A 12,800-nucleotide genomic window follows, 5' to 3' on the forward strand; every position below is an offset into this window, starting at 1 on the left:
AACTATAGTTTTGGGGATATCCGGTAAAAAGTAAGAGATAATGTAGGCTAGTTTTCAATAAAACAATAAATTTTACCGATATTTTTCTTCATATGTCCAATAATCAGAAGCTGGGGCTGATTATAGTTTTATACAGCTGTGTCTAACTCATTTCATCAGAGGGCCGCAAGTGCAGATTTTCGCGAGTGATTCGCGGTTGAGAATAGTTGAGAATAAAAAATATAACTCAATATTTATATAAAATACTGTTTAAAATCATTATTGTTAAAGAAATTGACTTTTTGCACTCCTCGCTTCAAATCTGGAATCGTTTCTTATTTAAAAATTTGCGATGTTATTTTTCATTGTGCTCTTTTATACTTGAAAAAAAATGTTTAATATACTTTTAAAGTCACATGAAATTTCTTTTATCCTTATTATTAAAATAGGATATTTTTCATTTGTTCCGTTCTCACACGGCAGTTCTATTAGAAAATATCGCTCAACCCCACTTTTTCACTGAGGTAGGGGAAATCTAGCTGCCTGAAGCAATCCGAGCTATCCATCGCTGGATGAATAACAAAAATATTTGCCTGCCTTTTTGACAGTTCAAGAGAAAAATTGTAATAAATCGTGTTTAAACATTAGTTTTCCCTAATTTTCAAGTCCCAAATGTTCTGGTAGTATATTCATTTCTTATAACAAGAACCCGTTGTTTATGAATAATTTTGTTAAATTACGATAATTTTATCCGACGCAGATTCGTGGTGTGTGAACCCAAAAAGATTGGCAAATATTTTATTTGACACTTGAAGGGAAATGATTCGCGAATAAAGGAAAGGACTGTGTGAGCTAACCTATTAATTAGCTATGTATTGCAGGACTTCGGCATTTCGTTTATTTTAATCCCTAATCTAAATCCTTTTATCTTAAGCATAATCATTTCATTTTGGTTTTGATTTTTGGGGAGGTTGCAAAGTACAATAATTCGTCTTGTAGAATCAGAGATGCAAATAAATTCAACTTGGCTACAAACGCTTTCGATAAGTCGTACATATTGGATAATAACTTATTTTTATGGTAGCATGATTATGAAAAAAACAGAAGGGGCTCAAAATCGGATATCAAAGTTGTAACATACTAAGGTCGGAGCCGTGCAGATCCGTTCGGAGCAATTTGGAGCCGACTGAAGCCTTTACTCGGCAGTCAGAGGCATTAATATTGGTAGGACCGACCGGAGCCATTTCTGACTGCAGACTAGCCGCTCCGTGCGACAATCGATGACTCCAACGGTTCCGAGTAACTCTAGACGGCTCTATAGGCTTCGGACGGCAACGAGCGAAACTTTTGGTTTGACAATCAATCACTAGTTGTTGTAAAGTTTCCAAGTGTGTGTATCTTGTCATTCCTATTTCGGTTGTAGACAGTTGACGCAAATCTTTTTTTCCATATAGAATGTGCAATCGAGTCTGCACAAAATTATGCTAATATTCAGAATATAATCGAAACATAATACGAATGAGATTGCATTCGATATAATGTATCTTAAGGGTCTCGGTTGTTCTGTACGTACGTGTAGAATAAGTTTGTTAGATGTAATGGGAACAAAATTGTTAATTTAGAAAAATATAGCAACACAATGATACATGATTATTCTTCTCTGTAAAATTGAATACACTTCGACTAATAGTAATAACAGATTTTTGGTTTGCAGTGCTGTCAGCACTTCCCAAAATATTCTCGCGGGCCGCATTTATTATCGACGCGGGCCGCATTTATTATCGACGCGGGCCGCCAGTTTGGCATACCTGGTTTAATATATCATCATAATCAAGCCATGGTTTACTCAATACATGTTTTGTTATCAAGTCATGTTGATATATTTTCATTCTATTTCTTTTTACAAACGTTATCGTCTCTATTAATTAAAGGAAAACTGCTCCATGAAGTTTTAATCAAATTCTCATCCTTCGTAAACCAGTAATTGCAAAAGAGATATCGATCGGTTGAATATTGATTATTCATTGCAGTTGTAGTTATTAAACTGGACTAAGAAATGACGTTGTGAATGACGTTGAAATTATGTACTCGCACAGTGCATTTTTAATAGAGACTACTTATTTTGCAAAAAAACATAAATCTCAAGTTTTTATGTAATATTAAAATAGGTAATTAAATTTCAAATTATAAAATGTTGTTTATATGTTATATCAAAACGATCAAAAGATACATTCATTATGCTAGGCTGGCAACAAAGCATCACAAATTTGACGTTTTGTTACATAGTGTGAGGGTGAAATAGTATTTACTGCATCAACAACCAATTTGCCAACCAAGAAGCTAAAACTGAAATGACCATGCAATTATAATACGATTTACTTCAATGGTTTGCCAGTTACGTATCATGTTTAAACTTTTCAGCTGGAAACAAGTGACCAAGGACAACACCTCTCTATCGGAATGAATACATTTCACACAGCAAGCCACCGGAAGCGAGTGAGCTATCGAATCGGGTACAGTTAGGCCCAAAATTCGCACAGGAAGTAGTGTCGTTTGCAAGGCAGCAAACTGAAGCGGGGTGAAATGAAATGGCTCAAACTCCTCTTGGGATGACACGCAAAAGTCCGAAACATTCGACACGTTGGGCAAATATGTTGGAATAATACACCCACACACTCCTTTCCAGTTTCCCACGTTGTATCCGTCACATTAATCAGGTGTGGTGTTTTGTACTGGGAAGGGCCATATCAAAGCAAGACCTTTCCACCAACGATGGATGAGAACGTGCAACGGAGCAACGAAAGTATCAAACAACGAAATCTGGTGCACAGTATCGAGCAGATATCGCCTATACGGGATGTCTATTCGATTCTTCCAGAGTCGAATGTGCATTCAACCGGTCAGTCCCAAACGCTTCATACGCAACCGTCTGCATCATCTTCTCCTACGCATATATCAAATACATCACCCAGTGCAGCGACATCGCTGTCAACGTTACTCTCCCCTACTAAAATTAGTCAAGACGTGAATCTGCAGAGTACTTCGAAAAATGGAGCGCATCAAGAAACTTTCTCGAATTCGCTCGCTACCGCAACTCCCGCAGGCTTTAGCTTAATTTTGCCGCAAAACCTAAACAGAAGCTTTGATCAAACGGCTGCTCAATCACCACCAAAGTATCAGATTTATCATCAGTTTAGCCGCATATCCAGCACTACGCAGCAGTTCATACAGCGACAACAGCAACAACAATTACAACAGCAAGAACAACATCAGCAGATATTTCATCCTCAAGCTCAGCCACTGCAATTGCAACAGTCTCCACAAACACAACCTGCCTCACCGGTTACCAACTATCAAACACCACTGTTTCGCAAAGCTAGTTATGGCTCATCACACTATGCACATTATTCAAACGTCGATCCGCTCACAGTGAACGCGGGTACCTTATCTGCTCGACCCAACAACACCTACCATCAATATCAGACTACTCACCAATGCTCCAAAACCGTGGACCAACGAAGCAATAATCCTTTTATACTCAACTTTAATAACATTTCCGGATGTTGCCTAAAGAACTCACCGACGTCCTCCAGCTCTCCGCCAGCCACTTCTCCAACTGACCGATCAATAACTTCCGCGCCCATCACTGGTAATCCACAATCCGTAACCAGTGGTAGTTCATCGTCTGCCATCACGGCGGTTGTAAGTTCCGGCACGAAACGGACACGATCTTTGCTGCTCAAATCGACCTCACCGTTACAGCAAACCACCCATAGTTCGCCATCGCATACTGTCTCTTCGCCACAGGGTCCACCTGTTCCACCGAGACTATCACACATACATGCTATTGGTTCTGTTAGTCCAGCAAATACCGGTCCTACGTTTAGTAACCATCCGTCCATTGATCCAATATCAACTACAACAAGCAGTAACGCATCGTCAGAGGCAATAGTTATGTCTTCGATCGTTACCGGAACATGTTATGTAACGCCTCCAACTCCTGCACCGTTAATTACCAGCGATAAACACCGGGAGTTACCTTCGATGACTTTCGGTAGCGTGACACCTACGGTCGTGTCGAACACTCTGCCCGATTCAACAACATTAACAGCATCAGGACACAACAAAACGCCAACAGATGGGAACGAGAGTGGCTTGCTGACAAAGGAGATGATAGACAAAAGTGTGCGTAAAAAACGAGATGATTTTCTCAGGACAACTATGAAAATATGTTTGGTTGTATCTCCTCCGTCAAAGCTACAGGTAAGTGCTGTTGGTATCCACTTATTGAGTAAGAGACAGCAACATAATCATTGTTTAATTTAATCTGTCATTGCAACAATATCGCATTACACAAGACAAAAAAGTAACGTTTTATTCAAAATGACAAAGAAAGTATTATTTCTTTTCATATAGAATGAATTTTCTCTCAGCATCGATTGCATTCAAATTGGTCTTGACTTTATGACCATGCAGTAAAACTATAAAGATACCTTTCACTTAAATTCTATTCCTTGATTTGTATGCTTTTGTGATTTGAAAACCAGAACTCTAGTATGGCAAACAATATAGTTTGTGCTGTGCTGTGTCCACGAAAACATTCTAGCTATTTCGATTATTATCTCCTATCGCTTACTAAATTTTAGATTTTATCTTGAGTTTCGTCAGAATGTCAACTCGCATCATATTAGATCGCTAGGTTGTTGCGTTTTAACATTTAAATGATGATTAACCTATCTAAAGTGAAGCAAGCAAGTATTCATTGCTACGCCACTCAATTGTACCTGTCTGTTACATCGTATATATATATATATATATATATATATATATATATATATATATATATATATATATATATATATATATATACGATCGTGTATATATATATATATATATATATATATATATATATATATATATATATATATATATATATATATATATATATATATATATATATATATATATATATATATATATATATATATATATATATATATATATATATATATATATATATATATATATATATATATATATATATATATATTTATTTCCCAAAGTCGAAATTAAAATGCACTGGTTGCTCCCAGGGTTTATTCAGTACATGCGACGGATCCTACAAGGCTGAACGGGATCGATTACCAACAGTCCTCTCGCAGAAAGTCGAATTGTAACTGTCCTCTGGTAGCATGGACTGATCCGGTGGAAAGGAAGAAAAAGAAGTGAACAAATACCGGACGTCAATTTATATATAAGTTACTATTAATCGAGTTTTGCAAATGTTGTGACGTGTAGAAATGATGAAACGGAGATACTACTTGTATGCTAATCGCATCGTGACCAAATTGTGAAGATGAAACACAGATGAAACAGGTGATTGGTTTACATGTGGTTTTTAAACCTGACTTTCCGTGCCATCATAAATAAAGTACCATGCGTCCCCATTTCTAGTTTTTTGTTATTATACACTAGCTAACCCGGTAAATCTCTTTGTTCTTGAATAACTAAAATACAAATACGACTAACTACGTAGTAATATATAAAAGTCAGGTGTACTGTATATATAGTTATATATATATATATCTATATATATATATATATATATATATATATATATATATATATATATATATATATATATATATATATATATATATATACATATTGAAAATAGTTTACAACATTTATAACAACCAGTAACGAATTAAAGGGTAAACAGCAATCCCAAGACGGATGCTAATTATTATCATCAGTTTTGGTAGCAAATTATTTACTGCTATTTCCATATTATTTTTATAATTACAATTATGCTAACATAGTTTTATCATTGTATTTTTTTCAGAATAACAATATAATAATAACGAAATATAATATAATAATAACGAAATAAACTTTGTACCATATTATTATTTATTTCATGCATACCATAGGCGTGTGCTTGGCGTTGTAATGTGCTGTTGTAATATTTGTTACATGCACAAGTATAACACATTTAGCAACACACATATTCTTACTAGCTGTACTTACAACTACACATCTACGAAACACATCTGAGCGTACATCTCAACATAAGCTCCCACAAATGGTATCTCTTTGCGCTACGTACATTATTATTTCACTTCGAACGAGCAATACGCTTTTCTTATTGAACGGTACATCTAGAATTATATTTACTCATCGCTTACCGCTGGCTTTTCTTTGGGATGATTTTCCACTTCTCAGTTCTCGACATCCCGCGGAGCAAGGTTGTCATTTTTCAATTTAAATTTATTTCTGGAAACATGCTCCCTTACTGAGCCGATCTGATGTTGAACTCCTAATGCTTCATCCTCTTCGGATGGCGTTGTGTTTCTACGCATCGTTTACCTTTCGTTTAGGGTGTCCCTGCTAAACTCTTGAAACGACTACCCGTGGCCATATTCGAATGAGTTCTCTTTTCACATTCTTCCTGGTTCAGTTGCTTCCGTACCACATTTCATCGCACGATTAACAGAAGGCGAAGCATTTTAATGTTGAAAATCACAATGAATTTCATTAATAACACATTTTCGTCGTCAAACGGCGCTCGGCTGCCATAAATTGTTGCAGAGCCCTCCGGGCAGGACATCTGATCCGTCGTTACGTTGCTTTGTTCCCTTCACGCTCCTGGTTCAGCATTCCGGCGAGGATGCCAATGTTGACTTCCAGCACAAGCAGCACAAATATTTCGGAACAGACAGCTTCTTCAGACTGGCATCTCTTTCTTTCCACAGTTTTCCAACGCTACAGAAATCTAGACTATTTAGTTATTTGTTCCGGCAACATGCTGATAATAGCTCTGCGTCAGCTGAGAATTACGGAAATCGATTATGTTTGCTTCACCGACTTTTGAAATAATGCTGAAAACTGGACAGCGAGAACAGTTCGTTTAATTTAAAATGGTAATCAAATTCGGAACCTCGCTGCAGTACTCGATCACAACCCACTTCATTGAACAATTTACAAACACGAATAATACTCATTATTTCTATTATTTTAATTATGGAATACTGCCATTAATGTTATAAAATACTAAAATCACTTTTTTGTTATTGCATTCCTGTACTATTTACTGCAATGATTCATTATGTGACCAAGCTCCTTGGTTCCATATGATTTTATGGTCGTTTCTTTTTTGCAAAACAGCTACATTCATGATGATAGTATTTCATCTTGTCGTACTTTTTACGGTAATTATCACAGGCATGGCTGCGTCTGCAGCGAATACTTTTTTGACCGGTCTTTGTTTGGTACGCATCGCTGAAAACTTTTTTTTGCTGAACATTTTGTCATTAAACTGACAAAGAAAAAGAAAAACCCAAACATTCCATTTTACATTCGTGACAGATGATAGGGATAAAGTCGACGATCCTCCCGCTGTGAAATTCGTTTTCCTTAAACAAGATAAGATTGCTCATTTAGAGATGTTTTAGAGAGCCTCAATTAGCATCCGTCTTGGGATTGCTGTTTGCCCTTTGACATTTTTATACCATTTGCAAATGTTGAAACAGCCAACATGATCCATAAAAAAGTTGAAGAGCTGCCTTGACTGTTTCATTTGCATATTGAAATGCATTGAAACCAGTTTAAATCAGGATCATGAAGTAATTTAACATTTTTACATGCAATTTGGTGTATCATTTATACTCGTTTATATTGAATAGAAACATTTGCACAAAAGCTCTATATAATTTTCGAGCAATAATGCCAGACAATAAATGGCCAATATCATATAATTTGATTGGCACTAATGAAAATTACTATTCCAACTTGCCAGCCTGTAAAACTTCATTGCGTATACACTTGGAGTTTCACAACTTATTTTGGCAGATGCTCCACAAAACATTTACGTTTTGAAGCAATTTATGCTAACGCAAGGTGAACGAACAAAGCAAGTGTGAGCAAAGGCCGCCAACCAGTGATTGATGACTACAGAAAATATTTGCAAAGTGTAGGGAATGATCTACATTATCTCTAATGTCTCTTGTTTGTTTTTGTTTTTCTTTTTCTTTTCCTGTATGTCTCCCACTCTCTACTACTTCTCATCTGTCATTGGAATTCCATCCTGTGCATGCCATTTGTGCTGGAACTTGGCTGGTCGGTTGGTCGTGCTGGCAGATGAAATCTTTGAGCCTTACCCACCTGGATGAAATCGAGCGTCAGGCAACGACTCCAACAATTATAACAAACGATCCTCACGTAAGGAAGGTATGTATAGAAAAAAAATGATCTCAGTCTTACTTGTATAGTAGATTTCTTTCATGTAGGTTGTCATTATTATGTTTTCGTTTAAAAACGATACTTATAAAATATGTTATATGTATGTAACTAATAAATTAGCTCGAAATAGTAGTGCTATGTTTATAAAAAAGCTGAATTTGTTTGTTTGTTTGTTTGAAATGAAGCTTTATTCTGTTAATGTCAAAAGTGACAAGTAGAAAATTTTGAGGACGAGATAGATTTGTACTTTATCATATTGCAAATATGGCAGATCTTTTTAAGATTAAAAAAACTTTTAAAAAAGTTTTTCTACCAACAAATTTTTATTTCAAAATTAGAAAACATGTGGAAGTTCTTTCCAAGACACACACACAAACACACACGCGCGCGTTTTACTAAAATTGATTGGTTTTTATACAAAAGAATGTTTGACACCAATTTTACATAACATTCACCAGCAATACTTGCGTGACCATAATATTTAGACATCGTATGCTATTGGCAATGTATAACTATAAATTGAGCTCTATGTGATTCGACGTAACGCATCGTGGGTGTTTTGTGACACAATAACATTTGGTGCCAATGGCACATCTTCTGCCATGATAATACATTAACGTGAACAAGCATTTTCTCTTTCAGATATTAATTATTCAGTAGTCGCGTGGTCAACGGTTTTGAATAGACACACTCTTAACATCATGAAATTATGCCCTTTTGCGAAGAGCGTTTATAGCTGGGAGTGTTTAGTAGTTGCTTTGCAGTGTTAAGTAAAACATATTTGTATGTTGTAATCACATTCCTTCATAATTTTAGCATTTTAAAGTAATTTGCTAATAAAACAATTTATACAAAAATTCTTCGAGAATTCGTTTTTGGTGTCTTATTACAGACTTATACAGACTTATTCAAATAATGCAGGCCTGACCTTTATTATTGTCGGAACCTTGCATGTAACTAATTTTTACCAGTAAACATATATATCTGCAAATATAACCAACATAACATTTTCTTAAGTATATTTTTTGAATAATTCGATTACAAGTTTACATTTTTTGCTTTGTATTTGCTTTAACTGTACGAGCAAGTTAAATGGTCCTTTCCCCTAATTGAATTGTGATGAGTTATTTTTAAACACTCTTCAACCTAGATAAAATCGCCCTTCTTTCATACACGTTACAAAACCACAACGTAGCGCACACAAAGGTTGGCATTGAAGAGGTATTGTAGTATTTTCCAAACTACACACACTTTCTTAGGATCTATTCTACCATTCTTTACTTCGCTTCGGAAGTTCAATGTGGTGTGTCCGGATGCAATGGTGTAGCTTCGCCTAATCACGCATTAATCAGTAATGATATTCAAGGACATTCTTCGTTGGAAGGCTCGTAGCGATAGCTGGCCCTTGTGAACGTTAAATCACATCAAAATAATCTTCACTCGACTCTGCATTCAACGAATAGTGTATCCAATTTCTTCTACATAAAAGTTTTTATTTAACGGAAGTATTGCAGAAAATATATTTCAATTAAATTTATACACACTACAGCTTATATTTACTAGGCGTATTTGACTACTTATTAAAAGATAGTTGCACGTAGCTGCAAGGTAGATTAACATAATTGGTATTAGTAAAAGTAAGATAATAAAGCACATTAATAGCGCATCCTTACTTGGTAAATTGATTGACAACATTCTTTCAGGCACGTAAAGTGCCATTTAAATACTACTATTTTCAAACTACTGTTATGTCTGTTCGGACACCCAATGGTGATATAGGAAGATTCGTAATTGCATTTGGCTACTGTAATGTTGCATGTATGTTTTTTGTTTTCTTTTGTTATATTAGAACAAATGAAACAAACAATTTAAAAAAAACCACAACAGTTTTTTAATAACAGTTTAAAAGTATAACAGTTTTATTTTTATTGATGCTGTTAATTAGTAGAACACTTGAATCTTTAATTTCCCATAGTGGTTTGAAATATATATATATATATATATATATATATATATATATATATATATATATATATATATATATATATATATATATATATATATATATATATATATATATATATATATATTTCCGGCTTACTTTTAAATTAAAAAAGAGATTTGTATTTGTAAAAATTAAATAGATATTTGAATAGATAAAACAACATCAAATAAGGCTTATAATAAATTTACTAATGTATTTCATAAATTGTGACGATAGTTGTCGATTGTAAAAGGTTGAAGCTGGTGGCGTTCTAAATTTATATCGTTTAATGTTGAATGTTTATTAAACAGTAAATCAAATGTAAATGTAACATACACTTAGTATTTAAAAAAATATTAAATAATACTCTAAATCAACACAACGTAAATCTTCTTCTCTTCTCTGTCTTTCTCTCTCTTTCTCTTTTTATCACTCGCTCTCTCCATTAACTATCTATCTCTCTCTTGTTCATTCTGTTTGTTATTAATTTTGTCATTATTGAAATTGTTTCGGCTTTGCACACAAACATGTGAAATGTACTCGTTATGTGTTTAACTCACAAATTGGTTTGGTTATGGGTTTTGTTTATTTGTGTATTATTGTACAAAATTTTCGATTTGCTCATTTTGTTAATTTAACTCATATACGTTTCTTATTGGATACTTTCTGCACTATTTGGCTGTGGCGATCCACTATCACTATCAATATCATTTGGTATCAATACTACACTTGCTATTGCACAGAGTGATAATTCCGATACGTCTAACACTTCGATTGCATCCGCGAGTGGATCAGCTGGGTATGGCGGCAACACCGTGTCGGGTGGATCATCCACTCACGCCGTATCCCCGAAAGACGTTTGTCTAACAGTCACCTCGGGCAGTGCGTTGATCGACATCAGCAACAGTGATGGAGGATGCATTAATCCTGCCTACGACAATGGGGAGGGGTCCCATCGTCGCCAGGCGGGGAATAGTTTCACAGTCAGCGAGGTAGACGCTAGAATCGTTCAAAAACAAAACAGCACAGAAAAAGTTCACGAATGTCAGAGTTCTGGAACGTGCTGCATGCTTTCGTCACCTTCCTGCGTAAAGGCTGCGCTGGGCTATTCGACTAAACTAGGCGGAACCAGCTCAACATCTTCGCTCAAAAAGAAATCCTCCTCCTTTCTGCATCGGGAACGCAAGAAGCCGGTTCTCACTCGCAGCCAAGTGAGTACATTGTGTGTTTGTGGTAGAGGATGTAAGGATTTCCAGGAATAAGAATTTCTTGGATTTTTTTAAACCTTTTGTTTACTTAATATTTTAAATCATGGATTATCTTCATAATATGTAAGGTTTTAGTGAACTCATTTTGTATACGTGAAAGAAGTTTTTATTCGTATTTTTTTGTAATCAGATTGAATCCCATACAGCAATCAAATGGTAGTACGTCCTTTTTTATATCATTATATTTAAATATTTTGGATCATTTCATAATCATATTATATCATATCTTCTATTAATTATAAATATTATTACACAGAGTTTTCTAGCCAGCTCATCACCATAGGCAAATAATTCAAATGCTTAAAATACTTTTAAGCAATAACAATGGCATTATTTCAGTAATAACAATGACACTTCGAATGATCCTTAATTAATTATGTTGTTTGGACGTACATTCGACATATTGTCGACAATGTAGAGAAATCCTATAAGCAGGCCACGTTATAGAAGTGTCCAATCATTTTGATGAAGTAAAATAGTCATTAATTTCATAATAATTTTGTAGTCAACTTCTTCTTTTCCAACACAATGGTCATGTTCAGACTTGGTCATGAAAGCCTAATACAGGCTTACTAGATTAATTATCCACCGAAGAGGGCGATCTCGTGGTACAGACAACTGGTATGATTTAACAACATGCCTGTAATGGGTTCAAGCCCAATATATACCGTACCCCCATACGTAGGACTGACTAGCCTGCTTTGGTAATGAATAAGTCATTGAAAGCCAAGCCCATTACTGGTACAGGCAGGCCTTGACCGACAACGGTTGTTGTGACAAAGAAAATGAAGAAGAAGAAGGATAGTCGGCATTTGCTGCTGGGTATGAACTTGGAAAGAATACCACCGAGACATGAAAAAATATAACTGAAATATATGCTTTCTATTATTGCATGGGGCCGGTCTCGTAGTACAGTCGTCAACTCGTACGACTTAACAACATGCCCGTCATGGGTTCAAGCCCCAAATAGACCGTGCCGCCATACGTAGGATTGACTATCCTGCTATGGGGGGAAATCAATTAGTCACTGAAAACCAAACCCACAAGAGGTAAAGGCAGGCCTTGACCGACAACGGTTGTTGAGCCAAAGAAGAAGAAGAAGAATTATTGCATGAGTTTCATTCTAATCTTTAAAAACTTTAAACATTTTTTGGTATGCTTCAATAACAATTATGGCAAAGATATATGTCGTTAAAAATGAAGTCAAAACTCCTTACTCAAGTCTCTCTTTTGTATGATTCTAAAATATAATCAGTCATGATTAGTAATTGTAGATTAAGTAACGCTTTGAACATTATTCGTAATTTGAAAATAGTGTAAGTAGTCCA

The 12,800-nt window shown here is 35.3% G+C and overlaps 1 protein-coding gene across 4 annotated transcripts in view; it reads left to right on the top strand.

The window, feature by feature from the left end:
- The window catches only part of LOC120956139 (pleckstrin homology domain-containing family G member 5), a 100,577-nt gene that overhangs the window by 67,684 nt on the left and 20,093 nt on the right, over window positions 1-12,800 (top strand). For 2 of the 4 annotated variants that reach the window (XR_007452651.1, XM_049609655.1), the window contains exons 2-3: window positions 8,119-8,208; window positions 10,948-11,415. Coding sequence is in view for 3 of the 4 variants with exons in the window: in XM_049609655.1 (XP_049465612.1) it covers window positions 8,119-8,208; window positions 10,948-11,415 (558 nt within the window). In the remaining variant the exon portion in view is untranslated. Of the gene's footprint in view, window positions 1-2,400; window positions 4,243-8,118; window positions 8,209-10,947; window positions 11,416-12,800 lie in introns of all 4 variants that reach the window. The other 2 variants (XM_049609656.1, XM_049609657.1) reach the window with 2 other exon arrangements.

Source organism: Anopheles coluzzii, chromosome 3 (genome assembly GCF_943734685.1).
Source record: "Anopheles coluzzii chromosome 3, AcolN3, whole genome shotgun sequence".
Lineage (NCBI taxonomy): Eukaryota > Metazoa > Arthropoda > Insecta > Diptera > Culicidae > Anopheles > Anopheles coluzzii.